The following is a 25,831-nucleotide window of genomic DNA, read 5'->3' as shown; positions in this document are numbered from 1 at the left end:
GCTATTCTATCATTTCACCAGTCTACATTAAGGATAGTGAGGGATGATATAACAGTAAGTAAAAAATGGTACAGTATTAGTATATACTGCACCATGCAGTATATACTAATACTGTACGTTGCAAATGGAACTTTCAAATCATATCAAAATCTAATCTGGGAAATGATAGTAAATGGTCAAAAAGGTTATCATCTAAGTGACTCACCAGATTTGAGCCAAAATGGATACCTGTGGTATAAATTCCTATAAATCTAGCGTGGAGCCTCTGATGAAATGGCTTTAAATTACAGTTGTTGATATAACCCTCATTAAAACTGGGTGTTTCGAGCCCTGAATGCTGATTGTCTGACAGCCGCAGTATATCAGACCGTATACCATGGGTATGACAAAACATGTATTTTTATTGCTCTAATTATGTTGATAACCAGTTTATAATAGCAATAAGGCACCTCTGGGGTTTGTGGTATATGGCCATTATACCACGGCTAAGGGCTGTGTACAGGCACTCCGCGTTGCAGCGCGCTTAAGAACAGCCCTTAGCTGTGGTATATTGGCCATATACCACACCTCCTCGGGCCTTATTGCTTAATTATACCCCTCATATGGGTAAAGCTAATGCATTGGAGGGCAGCTGAATTATTAATACCATGCACCAGGGAGCTGATAGGAAAATACTTTTCAGTGACTGCTGCAGTGCTGGGGAACAACTCTTAAACAAAGTCCTGGCAAATCGCTGGCTTGGCTCCAAGCTACAGTGAGCAGCAATTAGTTGTAAGGCATAAGACCTCTAAAGAGAGGCAGAGTACAGCAGAGCGGCCAATTGTTATTTCCTCTCACATTGATTGGTCATATTCTCTGAAAGTCTATAAAGTTGAGTCAACCTCTGTGGCGGCAATTGCTCCGACCGGCAGCTCTTTATTTACTGCTGTTGCTAAGAGTGGGAGAAAGCATAAGCATCTACCTGCAGGGCAGGGCGACAATTCTTGTTTTCCCGCTGCATCTTAAATGCGATAAATCACATCACACATTTTAACACCGAAGGGGCCGGCTCACAAAGCTTTCTCGGAAATGGAGAAACAGAGCCATGCTGTGTCAACAAGGAGCATAAAATATATTTTGCCGCACCTTTTTCATATCTTGCAGATAACAAACAGAATACAGGAAGTAGGACAGAAACACAGTAAATAAAGCCAATTGAAAAATATTCTCCAAGAGATAATAGTCATTACCGTATGAAGCATCAGTGTCCTACCCAGCGTGCAACATTTTGCATTGGATGCCATAATGTTGTCGTTTTCTGGTTGTAAACTGGTTTTCTGGTCAAATTGGAGCAAAGTTAAGACATATTTTATGGCATCAGAATGCCTGGAAAAGACAACATATTTTGGTTGTAATATGGTCACTGGTCCTTTTACAGTCAGTATGCAACCTGACCATGTATGTCACCAAGGACGTTGGCCCGACATCATTGCAACCAGTTTTGCCCTCTGGGTCTGACTCCAATTGTAGGAAGCACAGTAGTACAGTATGGTTAAGCTTATAAGGTACTGCATGGATTAAAAAAGTGAACTTGTGGGTACCCACAGAGGCTCTAAACTACGCACATATTGTGCTTGTTATCTCATGACAGTTAGCTCTTCCTACTTGATATCATAAGTCACAACTATCAAACTCCATCTCAACCGGCAGTCGCCTATGAAAACTTGACGGATGCTTCTGAGGAGTGGCACTTGCTTGTATGAAAGAAGAACCAAACAATGGGATTGGCACATGCGAATCCAGGAGCCAAACTCCCGGTGCATCACTTTATTACCTTCCGAGTCAATTTAAAATGGTGGGGGAGACCAAAACTGCGAGAAGACTCATCACAAAAATGCTAATCTGAGTTTTGAACAAAGGACATCCATCATTCTTTCCCAAGGCAGGGTGTTTTAAGTGCAGCCAGGCTTTAGGGACAGTCCTAACCTTAGTTTACAACCCCAGAATGGGCCGCCACAATATAAGACACTTTGTTAAAGCTTCAGACAAGCACAAGATATGGGATAAAACAACCTTGGCATTTCTGAGGATGAACAGTCAACAGAATTCAGCACTGTGTCACACGCTTGCATTTCAGAATGTAAGTCTAGAGCTCTAGCCATTATTATGTCGAAAAAAGTTAACACTATTTTATCATATCTTCTTAAAACCTACAATGATTACAGCATGGAAACACACTGGTATGTACTTACAAAAATGTGTCATATAATATAATTATTTCACATTACTGAAAATGACTGATAGATTTGTATTAAACAGCTGTAGCATAAATGTTAAGCATTTTCTGTTTTCAGGTAAAAGAAGAGCAAAAAGAAACAACCAAAAGAACAGCCTATATTTAGTTTAGAACTTTTGAAAAGATTATGTACACAAAACATGATTTGAATGACCGTCAAACAGACAAGGCAGTAGCTTGTCTTTCATATAGCCATCCCTTTCGAAATGAGCCTTGTGACTATGAAAAGAAGACATCAAAAACTTGAGATGTCTTAATCTTCATGACCAATCTTAACCAATACAAAATTCCTCTGAAACGTGTGCCTTCCCTTTTATGTACAATGGGAACAATGACAATTTAAGCTTGTATCCAGATACACATAAGGTAGGCACAGCTTTTTTCCCCCCAATCGGACTCAATTCCATTCTGTGGTATGACAACTTTTTCACAAACAATGCTGCCTTATTCAAATCCATATTTTTTTCATTATGCAAAATAAACATTGATGATAAAAAATTTAAACATTCAGAATGATATAAGTATCAAGCACCCAATTTTAACCATTTAACATGAAACTGATATCTTGATTCTTCATCTTGTGTGTGTGTCTGCACAAGGGTCAAAAGGCATAGAAAACAAAGGGGTCTGGCCGAGATTTGAAAGGCCAAGCTATCCTCTCTCATTGAGCGAGACACAGTTTATGAGAGCAAGAACACAGTCAGCGTGGAGAGCATGAGAGATGCCAGAGTGTACGTCACACACGAGGAACCAAGGGTAGCTGAGGCCAAAACACACCAAAGATTGTTCACAGAGATATTCACAGCAAAAAATTGGAAAATACAATTTTACACCAAAAAAACACAACAAAATAGTGTGTATGACAAATGTTATGGTCCACATAGTGCCCAACATCACACGTGAAGACAGGACAAGGACAGAAGGGGAGGTGGGAGAGAAGAAGGGAAAGGGAGAGAGAAAAAAGAGATAGAAATAGGTCATAAATACAAAAACGCAAGTTTGAAAGATTCATTGAGAATAAACAAAGGAATAAAAAACCAAATCCAAGCAAGTTAGAGGATCAAAGTAATAATAAAAAAGTATGTTAGTAGCACAGCAAATGACGTGTATCACAGCAAGCAAAGGTGAAAGGTCAGAGAAAGGTCAAAGGTGCTGGGTGACGGGAAATGTTGAAAAAGACGCATACATAAACACATATGTTTGAATCAATTAAATGATGGGCAATCCCCTGAACGTGAGCACACATCCAAGAGAGATCAAATAAAATGTTCCATGGCAGGTAGAGTTGCCCAAGCACAACACACATTCAAAAACTGGTGCAATGTCAAGGCGATATCAAATTGCAGGTGGAATGGATTAATGGGTGATCTCATGTTACTAAAACCGCAAAAGTGAATTGCTTTTTTATAGCTTTACTCAATGTCAACCTTAGCTGGGGAGATTTGGATTGGTCAGTTTAGAACTCCAGTGGTCCGTGCACACTCATTATTGAGCACGCTCAAACCCATGAATCACGTGGGTCAATATTTCTAATTATTCAACCTTTCCTTTTTTTTTTTACTTGACCTGCACTGAGGAACATCGATTGAAGTTTACTGTCTGTCTGTGTGTTATATATATATATATATATATATATATATATATATATATTCCTCAAAAGTAAACTTCTATCTATACACACTACATGACCAAAAGTATGTGGACAGCAGCTGTATGCATTAATATGGAGTTGGTCCCCCATTTGCTGCTATAACAGCCTCCACTCTTCTGGGAAGGCTTTCCACTAGATGTTGGAATATTGCTGCGGGGACTTGCTTCCATTCAGCCACAAGAGCATTAGTGAGGTCGGGCACTGATGTTGGGCGATCAGGCCTGGCTCGCAGTCAGCGTTCCAATTTATCCCAGAGGTGTTGGATGGGGTTGAGGTCAGGGCTCTGTGCAGGCCAGTCAAGTTCTTCCACACCGATCTCGACAAACCATTTCTGTATGGACCTCGCTTTGTGCACAGGGGCATGGTCATGCTGAAACAGGGGCCTTCCCCAAAGTGTTGCCACAAAGTTGGAGTCACAGAATTGTCTAGAATGTCATTGTATGCTGTAGCTTTAAGATTTATCTTAAAGCAAGAGGCCTAGCCCAAACCATGACCAATATTCCTCCTCCACCAAACTTTACAGTTGGCACTATGCTTTGGGGCAGGCAGTGTTCTCCTGGAATTTGCCAAACCCAGATTCGTCTGTCGGACTGTCAGATGGTGAAGCGAGATTCATCACTCCAGAGAACGCGTTTCCACTGCTCCAGTCTAACGGTGGCGAGCTTTACACCACTCCAGCTGCGTTTGGCATTGCTCATGGTGATATTAAGCTTGTGTGCGGCTGCTTGGCCATGGAAACCCATTTCATGAAGCTGCCGACGAACAGTTCTTGTGCTGTCGTTGCTTCCAGAGGCAGTTTGGAACTCAGTAGTGAGTGTTGCAAAGACGATATTTACGCATTACACACTTCAGCACTTGGCAGTCCCGTTCTGTGATCTTGTGTGGCCTATCATTTGGCTGAGTTGTTGTTGCTCCTAGACGTTTCCAATTCACAATACCAGCACTTACAGATGACCAGTGCAGCTCAAGCAGGGCAAAATTTGGACGAACTGACTTGTTGGAAAGGGGGCATCCTATGAAGGTGCCACAGTGAAATTCACTGAGCCCTCGGTATGGCCATTCTACTGGCAATGTTTTCTATGGAGATTGCATGGCTGTGTGCTCAATTTTATATACCTGTCAGCAACGGGTTTGGCTGAAATAGCTGAATCCACTAATTTGAAGGGGTGTCCACATACTTTGTATCTATCTATCTATCTATCTATCTATCCATATAAATATATCTATATTGGGTAAAAGGTTTAGAAATTATTGCACTTTTTGTACATAGTCCCCCAAAAGTATTGGGACAAATTCACTTGTGTTTATTAAAGGAGTAAAAAGTTAAGTACACTTCTACATAAATGATGATGCTCCTTAATCACAGATAATCCTGAATGAATTGTGAATAATGATAAGTGAGAAAGTTTCTAACCTCCCATGTTATAGTAATGGTGAGAGGTTAGCATGTCGTGGGGGTATGATATTTATGCATCTGTAACTTTCTCACTCATCATTATTCACGATTCATTCATGATTACCCATAATCATGGTATAATCCACATTAATATAGAAGTGTTTAGAAACATTCTATTCTTATTTAAAATAAAAGTATCTCCAAAATGACAATACTTTATTTTCCATTTATTTCTATTGGGCACAAAATAATATTAAAAACAACCAAAAACAGCAAATGCAATCAACAAGCTTGGTGTAGTCATTGCGTGCTATGAATATTGCACCAAATACATCACTTTTAACTAATTTAATACACATAAGTGAATTTGTCCCAATACTTTTGGTCCCCTAAAATGGGGAGATTATGTACAAAAAGTGTTGTAATTTCGGTTCACACGATATGGATGAAAATACCCTCAGATTAAAGCTGACAGGCTGCACTTCATCATTTCAAAATGAGTCAAAACAACAACATTGTCACTGTCCCAATACTTTGAGCTCACTGTATATATGTCCAGTAAGTAAACAAAAAAGGAAAAGTACATTTCATATCCTACGCACTCACCTATATTTAGCTAATATATTGCAGTGCCAATAGTCTGGATTTATGACACAGCAGCTGTTGGGTCGTTCCACGAAATGGGGGCCTTGAGTCCATTTGATATTTCAGGTAGAAATTATGCACCAATATTGCATTTGAAAAGCCTGTTATATTACATGAAGTGCACTTTAATATAGACCACATGTACAATTGAATAAAGGTTTGCTGATGTGCCTTTTGACATGTCCCTCCGTCAACCCTGTGTCACTTCTAGGAAGATGTCATGTGATATTAGTGATTAATTTACGTCTGTCCCTCATTTTAAGGCCAAGACTGTTATGCAAACAATTTACCCCTTTAAAATAATGGACCATTCCACCAAGTTAAATTATTCACAACAGGTGACATCGTTTGGGTCTTCTGAACAGCATGGTGGAAAAATTAGTAAGTCTTCACTCTCGTTCTGGTCTATTTATAATTATTTTCTCATCTTTCACTGAGGTGGTCGAGCTCAACCCGTCAACCCTGTTCACTCAATTAATGGTAGGAAAACTCGAATTTGATTTAACTTTCATTATGTGTAAGTATAGTTCCTAATTTCATGAACACCATGCTCTTCACCACATAAGGAGTAATGCCGGTCTTTACATAAACCCCATTATTGTCAACCCTGTTAGAGGCCCAAAGGTAACTTCATGAGTTTGATATTATATGTGAGTTTATTTGTACAAGGGATACTTGATCAATGAGAAAATGTTTGCAGTTACATCGGTGTCCGTAACAGGGTTGACAGACAGTGACCACCTTTTACATGTAACCAATTCCCCATTATTATTCGGAATACTCAAATATTCTGCTTTGGAGTTGACACATATAAACATCATATCCCGTTTACAATAAAACAAAAAAGCTTGTATCCCAGTTATGAGAAACCTGGATAAGATGCCAGGGATATGCTGATCTTAGATGGAATACTATGGCTTGTCAACCAATCCCGTTTTGTTGTTTTTTGAGGTCTGTGCGTGCTCGGTTTTGCATATCATAGGTGTTGTGTGATGATGTTTTCATCTGAATGTCAAATCAAAATCACTTAAAGTAGGCTGTACCTGTACAGTTCGATCCACCATAATAATTCCATAATTTATTTTGCTGATACACTTTACTGGACCATATAGGCTAATGGCTTAGATTACTTTCACATCTAATTTAGACAGGTTTCTGCTTATAATTTCCATTTCCAACATTTGCTATGCCATTTGTTTGTAAACTATAGTTAGATACATGCAGCTTCTCTTCTGTCATAACTTGTTGCCCTGGCCTAAAAAACTAAATAAAGTAGTGCTCCCAAAAGTAATGTCTTACGTCGATAGAATGAATGCATTCGGAATCTAGTTAACTTCAGTTTCAATTAAGGACCGGGGAGAAAACACAATAATTCCAAAACAGTGGAAAGATGGTTTCCGTGCAAAATGTCAAAATGTCATCAGGAAATGAAAAGCTGAGAAAATGATGAAACACGTTTCTGATAAGATTTCAGTTGGCTTGGGTGCATATTTTATGTGGTTGAAACACTGTCTGCTTGCATTACAGTGTCAAAGATAACACGTTACACGCATATTCACATTTTCAAGAGATGCTGAAAGAAAGAAATCGTACTTCTCCACTCCTGTTCCCTAAACAAAATGTACATTTGTTGTATAATTTTACTTCAAGAAATGCATAATTCTGCAGGAGTTAATATTATATTAGGCTACATGTGAAATAGGCCTACAATCAGTGTCCAGATTTCAGTTTCTATTCCATTTAATCCAAATATTCTGTTTATTCATGGATACAGGGATGCTCGTGAGCGGGGTATCAAAGGTGTATATAAACAGCTTATCCCGTATAAGACCTTAAGCGGGATATGAGCTACTATCCGGAATACTGTGCGCATGTAAACATGGTCAGTGTGGTACAAGTGCAGATAAAATGCTCTTAGTTCATAGGATTTCAATGCCAGAGATGGGAAAAGGTGTTTTTTTATGTTGGCTAAACATATCCTCCATGCAACTGAATGTTGAAAGAAAAGATATTCTAAAAGTTAATTTCTAAAAAGTTTGCATGTCCAAAAGGCACCCATTTCATGGAACAACCCTGTTTTCGGGCCATCTTTACTAAGAACAGCTGTGGACCTTAAGTCGGTGCAGATGTTTAGCCTAAAAATACACTCCCGTTTTTTCCTCAAATACCCACATGCTTCGCATAAAAATTACTGGCACTGCTACGTGTGTAGCTAAGCTCGGCAAAGGGACACATTTTTTATTTTTATATAAAGAAGTAAATAAAAAGGGAACTTGGATGGTGTCCATGTGAACCTGCTCAGACAGAATAATAAGTGATCCAAACCTCCCACTGCTATATGGCTGGTTCCCACCAAGTGGATGAGAAAAGCCAGTCCCTGTGCCATGCACTGGCAGATGCCTGTTAGCTCTCCAGTAAAGCATTAATACATTAATCCTGTTGACGCGTCACCATGCAAGACTTAAGGCTGCATCCCCACTGAGCCAAGGCACATATTCAGGTCAGTAAATACAGCAGTGAGCCTGAACTGAGACCCACTAAACCTGGCTTTGGAAGAGAAAGATAGAGAAACAGAGAGGAGAGGGAGACACGGACTTTTGATGCTCTTTCACTGAAACATCAAAAAGTCAGAGAGAGAATGTGCATGACATGAAGAGAAATGGAAAGAGAGAGGAAGCATGGAAGATAGGGAAAAAGAGCTAAAAAAGGTGTAGAGAAAGTGAGATGCATGGAGCTATTGATAGACACATAAAAAAGAGAGAAGTGCGGGTGGGAAAGTAAGAGACAAAAACATAGAGAAAGAGAGAACGATTCAGTGCAAGAAGGGATTTATGAGAAAGAGAGAAATATTAAGGAAAATGTTACAAGCTCAGGTTTGGTCAGTGGGGAGGCAGCCCAAGTTAAAATTCAAACCTCTCAGACCACGGCACTGTCAACAGAGCACCAGCTGACCGTGACCACCAGGGTAGGGGCATTGCTATGGACATAAAGAGAATGTTTGAGGCCTGACCGATATCATCTGTCCTGACATTATTGCTCATTGAACTTGCGCAGCAATGTCAGCCAGAGAGGTTATAGGCCGAGACCAAATGACCAATCTCACTCTACAGCAACAAAGACTCACTGTGTGCAAAACTATTCCATCACAAACAGCGAGACAAACTGCCACAGTCTTTGTTCAATTCTTATCACCCCAAAGCTTTGTGCAATGGTGCGACAAACTCTGGAATTGAGGCTTTGAGGCAGACTGCAGAGGGCAAAGTGTTTCTAAAATGGAGCCCTGACAGTCAGAAGATGACTTGGCTACTCTGTTTTCTGTCTATCTAACTTTGACCTTTTTCCAACCTTCTTTTGGGATGAACAAACTTGATGAGAGTGTGCCAATTGCAAGGCCGAATGAAAATACCAGCAGAAATGTTCAAACCAATCAATTGCCCTAACATGCTAGCCTAACATCAGGACAGAGCAGTGACATCTACATTTGTGAAGTGTCAGGGCTTAGGTAGTCTCAAAACCTTACTAGAAGTCCATTTGGGTGAAGAACTGGAGGGGTAAACGCAGTATACATTGGGTCACGGTGGCACTCTGTTGGAAGTGTTTGTGTCCTTGCAGTGCAGGGTGGGCTGGGGATGGGCAGTACCTGGGATGGCGGTGGGCTCTGCTGCAGTCGTGAAGGAGAGGGTGCCGGGCTGCGACTTGCCCTGCTGGTTCTCGGCCACCACGTAGACTTCATACTCCGTGTTCCAATCTAGGCTGTTCAGCACCACGTACTCACTGCCGTTGGGCAGGCGGATCTCCGGCTTCCAGTCCGGAACGTGCTTCTAGGGAGGGTCGCAAAAAGAGAGATACTCAAAAGACATAACTCGGTAAGACATCCGTGGCTATGGCATTCCAGAAAACTGCCCATCACTTTACATCGCTGTAAATGTTTCCATGCATTCACACTTGTTATTTGGTCATCCATTAATCTTCCAACGTGAATCACTAACCATTTATCAATCTAGGCATAAAACACAATGGTGATCTGTCAATCTTTACAAATCATGTGATCCATTTGTTTTTCACATATCCATAAGTCTATTTGCTTTTTCCTAAACTGAAATAATGACCGTGCGATAAAACCAGAGAGATATGTAACCGATACGTGCTGAATAGCGTCTCTTGGGAGAAAACCAGGAAGCAAATCGGTATACACAGTGTTACACCTCCTTGCTCCGTCATACTCACAGCCCTGTATCTTATCAGGTAGTGTTTGATGGGCGAGCCTCCATCATCCTGCTTGATCCAGTTGACCTTGAGGGCGTTGCCCGTGGTCTGCAGCTTGCCTTCCAGTTTAGGGGGACTGGGCTCCCCTACACAGGACATAACGGGACATAGCGGTCAGTCAGTTACCATGGTGACGGCCTACATGCTGAGCTCAGTCTCCTGCCCAGGGCCCTTAACCTAGGTGGCATGGCTGAATGCAGCTGTCCCTCATTAACTCCCATTGTCGGAGAAACAGTCTACATCACTAAATCTACCTTCGCTTCAGGAGTGGGATTATAATTCTTAACAAGCCCAAGCCGCTGTGGGATTCTCACTTCATTTCAATCCCTTGCCCCTGGTTTTTGTGTAAGTACTGCTATAAATGTAGTACATCTGGAGAAAAAATTGACTGTTTTGACGGTGGCAGCGGCAGAGGACGTTCCAAGACGATAAAATTCAGTCTTGTCCCTCATAGACTCAAGGACGGTTTTATGATGGAGGGACAGTGAGGGCAGTGGGCAGTGGGGTGAGGGAGAGAGCCAGTGGGGAGATAATTCTCGTTCAGCAGCAGCTCGTTACATGTCCTCTCCTCCAGACAAAGGGAACAGGCTAATTAGCCTCCTCGTCCTGATTGGACATGTTACTCTATTACATTTAATAACATTATCATGGTCCGTTGGGAGGGGAGGGTCGGTGTGTTACAGCGTATGTACAGTGTGTGTGTGTGTGTGTGTGTGTGTGTTTGCCTTTTGAGTGTGTCTGTGTCTAATGATGTTAGCGTTCAAATTTACAGCCATGACACCTCAGTCACAGAGGGTGTAGGGAGGAAACTAATCACCATAACTCATTAATCATGGGAACATTGGTTACACACAGTTAGCAGTGTGAATATGCTATAAAATAACTAGCAAAACACAGCATGTTACATACAGCTCCAGTATTCTACTATACACCATCACTACCTGCCCCAAAAGGTGGTATCAGGTTTCAAATGGCTGCTGCTACAGCACATCTGCAATGCACACTGATTTGTTTGTTTTTGGCTGAGATCAAAAGGAGATTATTTACTGTCCCAATTTAGTTTTTTTTCTGAAATGTTGCAGCCTGCCGCCCTGACCTTCAGTCACACTGGGTACAAGCTTTGAAGCTCACTGCCATGCTTGAGGGATCATTGTTGCCCTTGATCACCCTGATGATATTTATCCACCAATGAACTTTGAGAGCAGGTTATTCCCACAGAGGGCAGTGAAAGAGCAGCAGACAACAGCAATCCTGCCAGGCATTCTGAAAGTAACCCATGGAAGTGCAGCAGGGAATATTAATTTTGGACTTTCACCTATACTCCAGTCTGGAAGTCTGTTTGGATCACCTCCTTTGACTTCAGCCAAAATTAGTTAAGAACGATAAGAAATAATAGGGTGAGAGACAGACAGATGAAACCTGCTCCACTTTTGCTTATGCTATCCATTGGATCTTGGCCTAAAGCTCCCTGACTTCAGCCTGATTGAATCCTATGATTGGATAATATTTTCCAGTGTCTGCTATTTATCCTCTACCTTGGACCTGAAAAGGTAAGTACCGTCTTTAATTTTCACAAATTTCAATAATTTATAAAATGTATAAAAGATCATATTTGCAGTTTCTTTTTTTACGGTTGTATTCTAAATTTAAATTGACGTTGAATCTTGTTAATTAATGACACTTCAAACATTCATTTCAGTGGTGATTACACAATTAGTCAATCAGACATGCGTGAAGGCACTTGATCTCGATCTCAGGTGATTATCTGATTAAATTCTCCTCCAAAATGCATTGGACTCAAAAGTAATGGAGTAAGCATGATTTGATGCTGGAATTGAAATAAACAGTGTTAGCGATAAGAAAAACCCGTCAAAACAGTGGCATGTACAGGGAGGTATATTCATAGAGTTTATCCAGTCGTGAGCATCATTCCCAGTTAGGTGAGGAATTTCCAAATGTTAAGAAGAAAGAAGAGCCATTAAGGTTATGTGAATTAGAGATATTAACAAAAACATGCTCTATCATGCAAACGCCGCTTTTATTCAATATGTAGTGATTCGGGTATATTTTGATACATCAATTTGTGACAGTCCCATCATCGTTCCCATTTTCATCTGATGCAACAATAACTCAACTTTCTATTGGTCTCCCCAAAAGTTGTCTTATCTAGTTAAACCTGATGTAAATATTGTACAGTAATATTACTCGAAGTTTGTCTGCACAGTAGTGTATGTATACTTAGCAATTTCTGAACGTTACATCAGACAAAACGTTTGTGTCAGATCCTTTATTTTAACTTACATGGATAGCAAGGAAATGATGTGCAAATAAAACTTGAGCTACCTTCCTGTACTGAATCACACTAATTATTCACTTTTTCAGTCCTTTAAAAACATCCCTGCATGTGCGAACCAATGAGCTTATTGGTTTGCTGTGCCCAAATGCAATGAAAAGTTTGTCACACCAGATGGGTAAAGAACTCATGAATTGTAAATGGGACTGTCATTTTTCAGTCAATATCAATACATGTGAATAACACTGAGGCACTTTGGAAGACAAACACAGACCGACAGATGACACAGACATGCAGACAGGCCAGACCATTCTGTCTGGTGAGACAGTAAAGAAAACAAAGGAGTTGAAGGAAAGAGGAGTGAACATGCATGCATGCAGTAATGTGGGGTGAATACCAAAGTTAGTCAGTTCAGAAAAGCATTCTGGGAGACAGTCTGAAAAGGAGTTAACTCCAAGGATGACTATGTCATTCCAGGTAAACACAATTCAATGAGCGTGCGATGCAGTTGCTAAAGGCGATGGTTTCAACGCTGCTATTGAGATGATGTGATTTGGCAACAAAAAAGTAAAATTTAAAAAACATGTTCTGTTTGCACATGATAGCCATGGGAGGTAGTAATGGCACCTTAGGCACCCCCCCGAAAAATGTACTATAAAAAAAGATGTCCGGTTAGAGGTCAACCCTTTGCTTATTTCCAACTACATTATGCAATGCTTACTGATAGCTAGCTATATAACATATCTAATATGTGACATAGCTATAGGAATGAGGGAAATATACTGTAACGACCTGGGGTTATAAGCGCGGATATCGAATCTGCCGCTTGAGCATGCTTTTGGGGCAGAGTCAATAGCGTGCTGGACTTCGGGCTAGAAGGTCGAGGGTTCGAGACCTGCTCCCTGCCGGTTTCATTACAATACTCTGCACCTCTCAGAAAAAAACGGGAATTATACCTCTGTTAGTGTGTAACCAAGTAAGCACACACATCTGCATGTAATTGTGTTAATATGGTTGGAGATGAGGTAGATAGAATGCAAGTGGTCCAAAATAAATGTGTTAATGGCTATCAAAGTAGCGTATCTAAGCTTGAAATCATGTCTAATTTTCCACTGCTTCTTATTGATATAATATGAATCGGACCAAACAGAACAAACAAAAATTACCTTCTGTTCACCAGCGAAGACGACATCATCAGCACCATGCAAGAGCCACATGACATAGTCATATGATACGCACGCACATGATTGGTTGAAAGAAAAGTGGAAGGGGGGGGGGGGTCACATGGAAAATACAAAACATTTTAAAAATGATGTAAACATGGGTAAGGAACAAAATAATAAGAACGTTAAAGACAAAATGATTAAAAACAGAAACACATGACAAAATAAATACATAAGTTCAGAACAGAACTTCTTTACACATCAAATAGACATAGAAAACATGTACAGCAATTAGATACATGAAGCATTTTAGGACTGCAAGTGCAGGTTTTTAGTGTATTCAAAAGATGTCATGACCAGAAATAAGTTAGCTCATATATGCACAAATTTTACTGGATGCCAATTCCATGAAATGCTATTTGTCTAAAATTGCCTCATGCATCGTTCTTTGAAACAGTATTTCCTCTGGACTGGAATTAATGCGAATATCAGTTTGATACTATTTCTACACAAAAAAATGTTGACTTTGTATAAGACTGTCGCTTATACTTTGGCTCTTGACCTTAAAGGGTCTTCATAGAGCCTTGTTGTCTGTATACATTGAACATTTTGGCTCCAACCAAGACAGTTGTGTAAAAGAAAAGAAAAACAGAGGAAACTCTGCAGTATTGACAATACTGATTGACAAAGCACATTGTAAAATGTTACATGCACAATGAAATATGGTATACCAATATGACAACTACTGTATGACCACATGAAGCATTGGGGGGAGGGGGGTTTGGAGGGTTAAAGTATTTGGGACACATTTGACATTCAGTCACACATTGTACAATTGCATACTGTATCTAAGGCCATATTGTCAAAAGATATGGCCACGACGTATGAGAATGCATGTAAACCCATACCATAGTATAAAGTCCCATATTTTAAGATATTATGCTTAATATGTTTATAGAGGAAAGAAACATGAATTACAGAAACACAGAGTGGACTCTGAACTTCATTTTACAAATTCTAAACACACCACTAGACATAAAACATACTTACTCCGATTAGCTGGTGTCAAATACATTTAACATATGCACATGTTAACACACCTGAAGCCTTTAGGGCAAATTCCTCATGTCATATTTCACATTTAGCCAGCTAGAATACTAATCACACATGAAGGCAATCAGTATTGATAAATTACAAATCTTTTAATATGAATTACATAGACCTTACAGTGCATTCGGAAAGTATTCAGACACCTTGACTTTTTTCCACATTTTGTTATGTTACAGCCTTATTCTAAAATTTATTAAATGTGTTTTTTTCTTCATCAATCTACACAAAATAACCCGTAATGACAAACGAAAAACTGGTTTAGAAATTTTTAGAAATGAATTAAAAAATTAAAACCCTTTACTTTGTTGAAGCACCTTTGGCAGCGATTACAGCCTCGAGTCTTCTTGGGTATGCCGCTACAAGGCTAGCACACCTTTATTTGGCGAGTTTCTCCCATTCTTCTCTGCAGATCCCCTCAAACTCTGTCAGGTTGGATAGGGAGTGTCGCTGCACAGCTATTTTCAGGTCTCTCCAGAGATGTTTGATCAGGTTCAAGTCCGGGCTCTGGCTGTGCCACTCAAGGACATTCAGACCCGAACCAGCTCCTGCGTTATCTTGGCTGTGTGCTTCGGGTCGTTGTCCTGTTGGAAGGTGAACCTTCACCCCAATCTGAGGTCCTGGGTGATATGGAGCAGGTTTTCATCAAGGATCTCTCTGTACTTTGCTCCAGTCATCTTTCCCTCGATCCTGAATAGTCTCCCAGTCCCTGCCGCTGAAAAACATCCCCACAGCATAATGCTGCCACCACCATACATCACCGTAGTGATGGTGCCAGGTTTCCTCCAGACATGACGGTTGGCATTCAGGTCAAAGAGTTCAATCTTGGTTTCATCAGACCAGAGAATCTTGTTTCTCATGGTCTGAGATTCTTTAGGTGACTTTTGGCAAACTCCAAACGGGCTGTCATGTACCTTTTACTGAGAAGTGGCTTCCATCTGGCCACTCTACCATAAAGGCCTGATTGGTAGAGTGCTACAGAGAAGGTTGTCCTTCTGTAAGGTTCTCCCATCTCCACAGAGGAACTCTGGAGCTCTGTCAGAGTGACCATCAGGTTCTTGGTCACCTCCCTGACCAAAGCCTTTCTCCCACAAGAGAGGCCAGCTCTAGGAAGAGTCTTGCTAGTTCCAAACTTCTTCCATTTAAGAATGGAGGTAACTGTGTTCTTGGGGACCTTCAATGCTGCAGAAATGTTAGATGCCCTTCCCCAGATCTGTGCTTTGACACAATCCTGTCTCTGAGCTCTACGGACAATTCCTTTGACCTCATGGCTTGGTTTTTGCTCTGACATGCACTGTCAACTGTGAAACCTTATATAGACAGGTGTGTGCCTTTCCAAATCATGTCCAATCAATTGAATTTACCACAGGTGAACTCCAATCAAGTTGTAGAAACATCTCAAGGATGATCAATGGAAACAGGATGCACCAGAGCTACATTTTGAGTCTCATAGCAAAGGGTATGAATACATATGTAAATAAGGTATGTTTTTCATTTTGAATAAATTAGCCAAAAAATTTAAAAACTTGTTTTTCACTTTGTCATTATGAGGTATTGTGTGTAGATTGATGAGGAAAAATGTGTATTTAATCCATTTTAGAATAAGGCTGTAACGTAACAAAATGTGGAAAAAGCCAAAGTGTCTCAATACATTCTGAATGCACTGTCTATGCACTACAATTTAATATTCTACAGGTGAGTCAAAATCAAATTAGTAACTAATAGAGCACTGTTATATTAGAGCTGTTATATGATGTATATTGGTTAGCCTAGAAATATACTTGGCACATGACCTACAAAATAGTTCCTCAGGTATCCTTAGATTTTCTACATTAGACAGATAACAGCAATTTGACAGACCCATAGCACAGACACACACAATGAACACAACCATACTGTACACCAGGGCCCAATGTTGACCCATAGCAACCTCAAAGCATTCAGCCAAGCTTATCCTAACAATACTTTAGGGATACCTGATTTGCCCTTCCCAAACATGTATGTAGCCAAATTCTTAAGAGCATTAAACATATGACAAGGCTACACATGTGGGAACTTCAAAATTTAAACAACAAACCACAACTTTCCTAGTCAATTCAAAATAATCTTATCAGTAAGTGACATCAACAACCATGAGTCTCAGTATAATTCCATAAGATAACATAGCTTTATCTTATAAAAGGAAGTTGCTTATTCATGCCTTTCGTTCTTCACCACCTGAGCCCTTTTATTTTATCCCTCCCTTTTTCCCTTTCCATCCTTCTCTTTTAATGAAGCACAGGAGTTATGTTAGGACGGATTCACATCCCTACTGTTTGGCATTCATTAGTTTGTTTAAGATATTGGTAAAATCAAAATCCTGCTGTCTTTTTTCTATGCAGTCTGAATTTCATGTTGTTTACTGTATTATCCCTGTAGCCATCCTTCAAAGCACAGCATGCCGATGGCAGGGAAACATTGTCCAATTGTAAGTAGCAGACACCGTCACCCTCTTTTTTTCATTTTTTTCACAGAATGGTTATCTTTCAAAAACCTCCGGTCTGTCAGAATAATCTCTGTCTCGCCTCGCTGTCTGTCAAACCAGGCTCCCTTATTCTCGACAGTTATATTTAACGCATGCTGTAATGGTTACCCGTGGAACACCCGGAATGTTACCCGACGTCACTGTCAATACCATAGCCACCAGGGGAAAGAGAGAAGGGGAGGGAGCTGCCTACATCTTAGAAGAGTGTTCAAACATTGCACCTGGCTTAGCAGAGGAGCCACAGACACACAGACAGGAAGAGCGATAGAATGAGCAGACTCGCTATATATCTAAAGGGCTAACGCTAATGGTGGCGATGTTATTTAAATGGAAGGATGGTCACTTCCTTCTTTAGACTAATCAGACAACATGCAGCAGTGATCGTTAATGTTACAGTGATCAATCCCCTAATAAGATGCGCGCTGCACTGCTTTGACATAAAAATAAATGTCTGTAAAACCCAATCGGAAGTTTGCACTCTAAACTAAACGCACGGCAAACTGTGCGGGCCGATGCTAAATGCACAGTGGTGTGAATATTGCTGATGAATACATGCGTTCATTGGAAGGAAATTAGAGGGAAACAGTAGAGGCAGTAGAGGGGCAGCCTGTTTCTCGCAGGCGGAGGTTAGTCAGTGGAACTCTACTAAGAATTGAGGCAGTGAGCAGAGTCAGTGACTGTCTCTGTATCACATCCCTTTAACTAATAACGGTACATCAGTCGCTCCTTGTCACTACATCGGTTCTCTCTACAGAGTGATGACGTAGCACTAAGCAGTGGTAAGACCAAGCAGACATAAAGAGGGACATCGGGGGGTAGAGAGAGACACACCACACACTGCCGGCATACTCACTAAGGGCCGCACTTGTTGAAGGAATGAAGGTTGGTGTCACTGACGAAACTGCAAGATGGTGAAAACATGGTGAGATGTGCCCGTGATTGCCCAGAGAGGGCGGTGCCAGTCGTTAGTGTTACAGACGACTGGCTGTCCTGATGGCAGAGCACCACCTCGGGAAAACATCAGTCATCTACTGGCACCAACACACCACAGAGCGTCATATCGACTTTCACATAAGGCTTATGCTGAGCAGCATGAAACACCTCACGAACAAGAGCACTTTAAAATCATGATGTACAGTACAACATCACATTCATAATAAGAATACGTCATATCACAGGTATACTCTTGTCATTATCTGAGATGCTCCTACTATGGAATGTAGAGCAGTGTATTTTACTGTGTTTTTATCAGTAAAATCAGCTGGAATCTACATTGTACAGCAATAAACTAAAGTTTCACACCAAAAATGATTCTTATCTTCATTAGGAACACCAGCAGGTAGCACATGTACTGCCCCATAAATTCTAAATACATAATTGACTTCCCCACACAATTCCTAAGGGCAGATGAGTTTTCACAAGGCTTGTTTGAAGCAGGTAGAATAGCTTTCTGTCATTGTTCGACAATCATCAATAGAATTGAACCCACTTTATCAACAAACTAATTTCATTCCAACTAAGCTGATTTCTCAAGATAATCATGAGTCATTACCCACAAGGTAGTTGTCCTTGTAAGAACCACAGATCTGTACAAAGACTCATGAAAAATGTATCATTGTTAGTCAGCTGAAAAGAGTGAGATGAGAAACTATTCTCTTGTATGACACACATTGTGTTATTAGTGACAAAAGCATATTGTGTTAAGTGAACCATAAAATAGACTATCAGTGTACAAATCAGCCTTGTTTGCGAGGCTGTTTGTACACAAGTGGGGAAGAACTGTCTAAGGTAACCAGAATTTTTGTTCCAGGGGTGTCAGGCCTTCCTTATATACACATGAGGTGAGAAATGTTATGGCAGACAAAGACACTAAAGTGATAAAAGCAACATTGCAGCCATTGACAGGACGCTTGGTAGAACACAGTCAATTTAAAAGGAGAATCATTTTAATTTGAAAGTAGTGCAGTATTGCAGAAAGCAATAATCCACTCCACAAATCTTTGAAAAAAAAGCATGTCCACTTTTGACATGATGAGCGGTTCTTGCAAATATAAGCCATTGACTTTGCAAAGAAGCATCACACTGCTTGACTCCCAGTAAACTCTCATCAGTTCAGAAACAGAAGTACAATCAGAAACTCACAATAGAGTCCTTTCACCGGTGAGAAGTTGAGTGATAATCCGTCTTGCATGAGCAGGCCAGCAACTTTGTCTGGCAATGCGCAGATATTGCAAATTGTCTGGCAATGCGCAGATATTGCAAATCACATATCACAAATTCCAGGGCAGATATGTTTGGGGGGGGGGGGGGGGGGGGGGGGGCTTTTGTGGCGGCCCAGGCACCTTCAAGCTGACTTCGGTCATCAGTCTTCCGGGTTTAGAAGCAGCATGTCTTGACCTTCGCCTTTCCCGAGCCCATTGGGGAGTTGCAGTGATGAGACAAGGTCGTAACTACCAATTGGATATACCGAAAATGATGTAAGATTACAAAAAAAGAACAAGAAAAAATTACCAGTTTAAAAAATGTCTGCGCAATTGCATAAAAGCTAAGAGGCAGCCAAGGTATTTATAGCCAAGTTTTTGCAGTGCCCCAGCCAAGGCACCTAAATCATGTTAGAAGTGTTTCTGAAAAACCAATTAGTTGAAAAATGTCAAGAGAGGCTGAGACATCCCTTAGAAAGGCGTACTCACTGTCCAATTACGTCAGGTCACCAGCTGGACTGCTGCTCGTTAGGCTGCCAGTGATCTCCTTTTGCCCAGCCTGAGTGTGTAGGGAGCATTTTGTGAGGTAGCTGCTGTTGTACATGTAATTTGAAGTGCGATTGCTGATGTTAGAACAGTCGGATTCAGGGGTCTCCAAACTTCCGTCACTACCTCAGCCTCGACCACCATGGCTGGCTCACTGGTGACTCCACCTACAGAGTTAAAGAGCTCCTCATCCATGCCATCTACAATGTTGTCCTCAGGGCTATTGCCATGGGTCACAGGGTCTCTGTTGCCTTGGCTGGACGGAGGCTCAGTGTGGTCATGGCAACAAGGAGGGGCCCTGCTACAGAAACAGCTGTGATACTGTACCTTGGACATCCGTGCTGCCCTTTGTAGGTCGTCCGGTGGACTTCAATACATGGGGTAGTGTCCTCTGTCTCCGACATGGTGCCCATGACTACACCTCCCTGGTTCTCCGCTGTACTCTCTTTGGTTGAAATGTCCTGGGGTTCTGGTTAGTTACAGCAACCTCAAGCATTGGGTCAGCCCTCAGGGAATCGTCATATCCCTTTGCAGGTTATGTGGACACCCGGGTCACTATATTTCTAAATTAAGACTTGTCTTCTGTCCTCAACTGATGAATACACTGCGTAGAATGGTTTTATGCCATTTAGCAGATGCTCTTATCCAGAGCAACTTACAGTAGTGAGTGCATACATTTTCATACTGGTACCCCGCGGGAATGAAAATCACAACCCTGGTATTGCAAGCGCCATGCTCTACCAACTGAGCCACAAGGGAGCCTAGAACAATGGCATGACACAAATGTACATGTGAGCACTCACTATGGCCTATCTTGTAGCCCCTACTATGACATACACGCCTGCACACACAACCTAATTAAAGGAGATTAGTTTAACTAGTATAACCAGAATACATCTACTTAGCTCAATACTTTGAAATAATTCCTTAATTAAATGTAATTTAATATCAACAGCTTTGGACTACATTTACAAGTTGTCCCTTCCACTGGAAATAGTATAGTAACTGCATACAGCAACAGAGAAGACTAAAGTTGATGACATCCCTGGGCTCCTGGTAATTCATGCAGGCCCTGATGAATGTTATGTGAGTGTTTGGAGTGTTCGGACCATTATCCCACCAATCACCTCTCCCATCCAGACGGGTTAACCTCCACTACAAAAACAGATGATGCGATCCATCTCCTCCAAGAAACTCAGTATCATTTAGAGATATGGTCTTTGTTGCGCTTCTCTGCCTTCTGTATCAGAGTCTTATGAGGGGGAAAAATAGGCTTCTCAGTAATGGTGCCTCACACTGTCATGGCTGAACAGAGATGCTATAAACCCAGAAGAAAAGCAGATTGTCTGGCGAATTAGGGATGCCTTAATAACGGCAACAAACTATCAGCCGAGGCTGAACCGAGGCTGAATCCTGTCTGTTGCCGATTTCTCAAGTTACATTAAAATTGTGCCGCATTAACCATGAGTCATCATTGAGAAACTAATGGCACTGCATATTTGTATTTCCCTTTGAGCGATAATGCGGCTCAGTCCTTTGTCTGTTTGTAAATGCTACTGTATTAGCAATGACACTCTCCCAACATGTTGATATTGCTCCTTATGTTCATACTAATTACTGCATATATGTACAATTGGCTAAGGGATGAGTGACTATTTGCAGTCAATCAGGGGTCAATCAGTTCACTGTACAAAGGGAAAGGGGAAAAGTCACAGGGGAGAAGCAAGTACTAAAAATGATCTATGGAACTATGGGATTGCTATGGTACATGGTCACTCACTTATTATAAATTCAATGTCTGTGTTAAGAAACTACAACAACTAAGACAAACCTGAGTCCACATCAGAGTAATGAAATGGTATGCCGCCTGGAAAGGTTTATGAGACAAGAGATATTGCGTGAGTATTTGCATGAAGGCAAATACTCTACCAAAATGCCCCAATCAAAAGGTTGAGGCAATGGTCAAGTATAATTCTTAATTCAATGACATAACAGACCAAATTCAATTGTTGAAAATAAATGTATCTACACCAGAGTTTCCCAACTCTTGAATACCCTCAACAGAACACATTTTTGTTGTAGCCCTGGACAAACACACCTGATTCAACTCATCGAGGGATTGACCAGGGCAAACATTTGGGGGTTGGGTACTTGAGGACTGAAGTTGGGAAACACTGATCTACACTACTACTACCACCACCAATAGCTAATTCAGTATTTTTTACAAAGATTTCAGAAATAAATGTTTAAAATAAAATGGATGAAATGAAAACAAAGACAAAGAAAATGAAGGGGATGAGAACTTACTTGTGAAAGCATAGCCTGAGAAGTCAAATTGAACAAAAAGAGATGAGTAAACATGAATAACAAAATCAGAAGAAATAGAAGCAATGAGAACAGAATGGTAGAAGTTGCCTGTCCTGTCACTTCAGAATTGACTATGAACCATGACCGACAGTGATAATAGGATAGTTCACTTTTGTTATATATATATATCTATCCAGTAAAAAATAAAATAAAATTTGCCTAGCAAGTATTCTAAATTCAATAAAAATACCTAATCAATGTACTTTATCATCAATTAGGCATGTTAAAGGGCAACTGCACCACTTTTTGATTTCATATTCCTCATCTCCAGCACCAAACCAGTGTTTACATTTGGGAAAATGACACGTTTCAATGATCTATGGTTAACAAGATAATAAAGGTCCTAAAAAAATGCTTCTTTGTGAAATCACAGGGTAGGATTAAAAGTTTAAAAAACCTGGATTTTCAAAACCTGGAAAGGGTTTCTAGCCAGAGGGAGTTTTTTTTCTTGCTTCCCACGTCACCATGAATCTCAGTGTTTGAAAATCACTTAATTAAAAAAAAAACTTTTGATGATGCCATTCGGTATAACATTCTAACGTAATTTTTTTTAAACAAAACAAATACGCTGTTTTCACATATGTAAACACTGGTTTGGTTCTGGGGATAAAGAATATGAGGTTGAAAAGTGGGGGAGTTGCTCTTTAAGGATTCTGGATAGATTTAAAATAACATCACTGTACTTTTAAACTAAGAAAATATTCAGAACATTATGAAATCACTGTTAATCTGATGAAAAGGTACTCAATGCTCCAAATTACGAAGTAATAACAGGACAAGGCATCCCTCTAGACTTCAGAGTGAAAAAAGGGTAAATCCAAGTGGAAGCTAAGGGTGACTTCTACAGAAGCAGAAGGTTTAAAGCACAGATGGAAGCGTGGCAAGAAGCAGAACCAAATCAGACTGATTCATGCCTTAAACACAATGTGTTGAATCAGAACGGAATAAACCTTTATAACTAGCCAGCACAGCAACTTCAAGCAGCATGACTGGCAAACAAGGAGGGAGAAGAGAAAAGATGGGGTCGCTATTCCATTCCAACTCTCTAATTCCTTCAGCACCTGTGTTTTGGGATGGCTACCACAGTGTGTGAATCTCACCAGATTAATATTATGCTATTTCATTACGCAGCTCTTACAAGTTTTATCCACTTAATTTGTGTAAAGTGGCCTTATTAAAACAGCCAAAAAGAGAAGCAATTATAAATTAAATCAGGAAGTACATTTATCTCTAACTATGCCCGTGCTACTCTACACGTATAACAATATTTTCACTGCCTGACTTTTGGATTTTTACGTAGAGAGAATGTGCAGAAACAACCTCTTCTTACTCGTGACTATCTGAGATTCAGAATATCAAACCCTCAGTGTTGACTTATCTGAAGACACCATTATTCCATGCGATATTCCATTATATTGGCAAATGTATAATGTATGATTTTACTCCAAATTCACTATGCTTCAGAAGTTTTTAAGAATTTCCAGGAGTGATGCTTCAGTGATGGTCGTGTAGTAAGTGATGCTTCAAAGCGATGTTCACACAACTCCTTTCAATCAATTATTAGGTAGTAGCATTCATTGATCCATCAAATATCTGTCGAGAGAAAATCTCAAAATGACAAAGGATTATGCTCTGATAACTTCAGTTGTCCTCATGAAGAAGTGTGACAAACACACAGACACTATGGTCACAAGGAGCAGTGTCTGGGGGGGGGGTACAGAAACTAGGATTACACCCCCCCTTTCACCCTCCATTATCTGAAGCACTAGGTCCCTAGCCCTCCTTCCCCAACCCTTCTATGCAAACAGACACACAGGCTGGGGTCAGTTGGCAATGCATCCCCGGAGCGGAGTGGCTGGTCCATCAGAGAGATCGGAAGGGGGATGCATTAGGCTTTTGGCGCATGGGGCTTGGGGTGGTCGTGGCTGGATGGCTAGACTGCACTAGGTGGTGATGGGGAGGAAAAGCATTATGGTCAGGTGAGTGCTATCGCTCTGCAGGAGGGACAGGGAAGGAGGGAGGCACTTACGGACTGGCTCAGTCTTGAAGTTCTGGGGAGGGCTGCTCTCGCCCTCGCCCTTGCCGTTGATGGCGGACATCTTGACCTCATAGAAGGTCTCGGGCTTCAGGCCAACGATGGTGATCATGCTCAGGCCTGTCGGAGGAAAAAGGGTTTTTAGAAAGCTCCATTAAAGCTACTCGTCACGGCCCCAGTCAACCGGCTGGCTGATGAAGCCCATGTCTTGGATGGGTCTAGGAAGAGTGATGCGATGGTAGGGCCTGTGCTAAAAAGAGCAGAGGACAGGACAGAGTGCTGGCTGTTATTTTGATCTCCTCTCTGTCCAGGAGCAAGGCAGTGTGGTGGAGAAGAGTGTGAGCGGAGAGGGGGTGTGATGGCACGACTGTTTTTTGTGTATGAGTGAGCGTGGAGGCTCGCCCTCATTTGTTTGAGTGAGTGTGTGGGGAGGTGTATTGCTTGACCCTGTGTGTGTGGGAGGGGTGTGCGAGTATGTCATATGTTGAGGTTGGTTGTGTTTGTGTGTGTGTGTGTGTGTGTGTGTGTGTGTGTGTGTGTTTTCTAGTCCGTGAGTAGATTTTTTCTACAACGAGCAGGATGCACAGGACATTCTCCAATACCAACATCCCTGTTTTTTGCAAGTGGAAGCAACGCAGGTACAGAGGACAAAGAGCCGATGCCTCGTGAGGACCTGGGGAAGGCGAGTGGGAAAGCTGCCGTTACCGCCAACGTGCAATCATCGGACAATAAATTAGACGAGGTACGATCACGAATTTCCTACCAACGGGACATAAAAAACTGTAATATCCTATGTTTCATGGAATCGTGGCTGAATGACGACATGGATATTCAGCTAGCGGGATACACGCTGCACCGGCAGGATAGAACTGCACACTCCGGTAAGACGAGGGGGCGGTCTGGCAATATTTGTAAACAACAGCTGATGCACGAAATCTAAGGAAGCCTCTAGATTTTGCTCGACTGAAGTAGAGTATATTGTGATAAATTGCAGGCCACATTACTTGCCTAGAGAGTTCTCAGCTATACTATTCGTGGCTGTTTATTTACCACCACAAACAGATGCTGGCACTAAGACCGCACTCAGTCAGCTGTATAAGGAAATAAGCAAACAGGAAACCACTCACCCAGAGGCGGAGCTCCTAGTGGCCGGAGACTTTAATGCAGGGAAACAAATCAGTTCTACCAAATTCTATCAACATGTTAAATGTGCAACCAGAGGGAAAAGATCGCCTGTACTCCACACACAGAGACGCGTACAAAGCTCTACCTCGCCCTCCATTTGGTAAATCCGACCACAACTCTATCCTCCTGATTCCTGCTTACAAGTAAAAATGAAAGCAGGAAGCACCAGTGACTCGG

At 41.2% G+C, this 25,831-nt stretch overlaps 1 protein-coding gene across 12 annotated transcripts in view; it reads right to left on the bottom strand.

Moving 5' to 3' along the window:
* The window catches only part of ncam1a (neural cell adhesion molecule 1a), a 294,012-nt gene that overhangs the window by 12,539 nt on the left and 255,642 nt on the right, over positions 1-25,831 (bottom strand). For 3 of the 12 annotated variants that reach the window (XM_029690814.1, XM_029690816.1, XM_029690821.1), the window contains 6 exons: positions 24,464-24,589; positions 22,375-22,389; positions 18,174-18,221; positions 13,693-13,695; positions 10,195-10,319; positions 9,608-9,788 (listed from right to left, as the gene is read on the bottom strand). In XM_029690814.1, coding sequence (XP_029546674.1) covers positions 9,608-9,788; positions 10,195-10,319; positions 13,693-13,695; positions 18,174-18,221; positions 22,375-22,389; positions 24,464-24,589 — 498 coding nt within the window. Of the gene's footprint in view, positions 1-1,644; positions 3,036-9,607; positions 9,789-10,194; positions 10,320-13,692; positions 13,696-18,173; positions 18,222-22,374; positions 22,390-24,463; positions 24,590-25,831 lie in introns of those variants that run through there. The other 9 variants (XM_029690819.1, XM_029690820.1, XM_029690822.1 and 6 more) reach the window with 5 other exon arrangements.

Source organism: Salmo trutta, chromosome 15 (assembly GCF_901001165.1).
Source record: "Salmo trutta chromosome 15, fSalTru1.1, whole genome shotgun sequence".
In the NCBI taxonomy this organism is placed as follows: domain Eukaryota; kingdom Metazoa; phylum Chordata; class Actinopteri; order Salmoniformes; family Salmonidae; genus Salmo; species Salmo trutta.
Note: the sequence above shows the minus strand (reverse complement) of the source record. Positions and strands in the feature narration are given on the sequence as shown.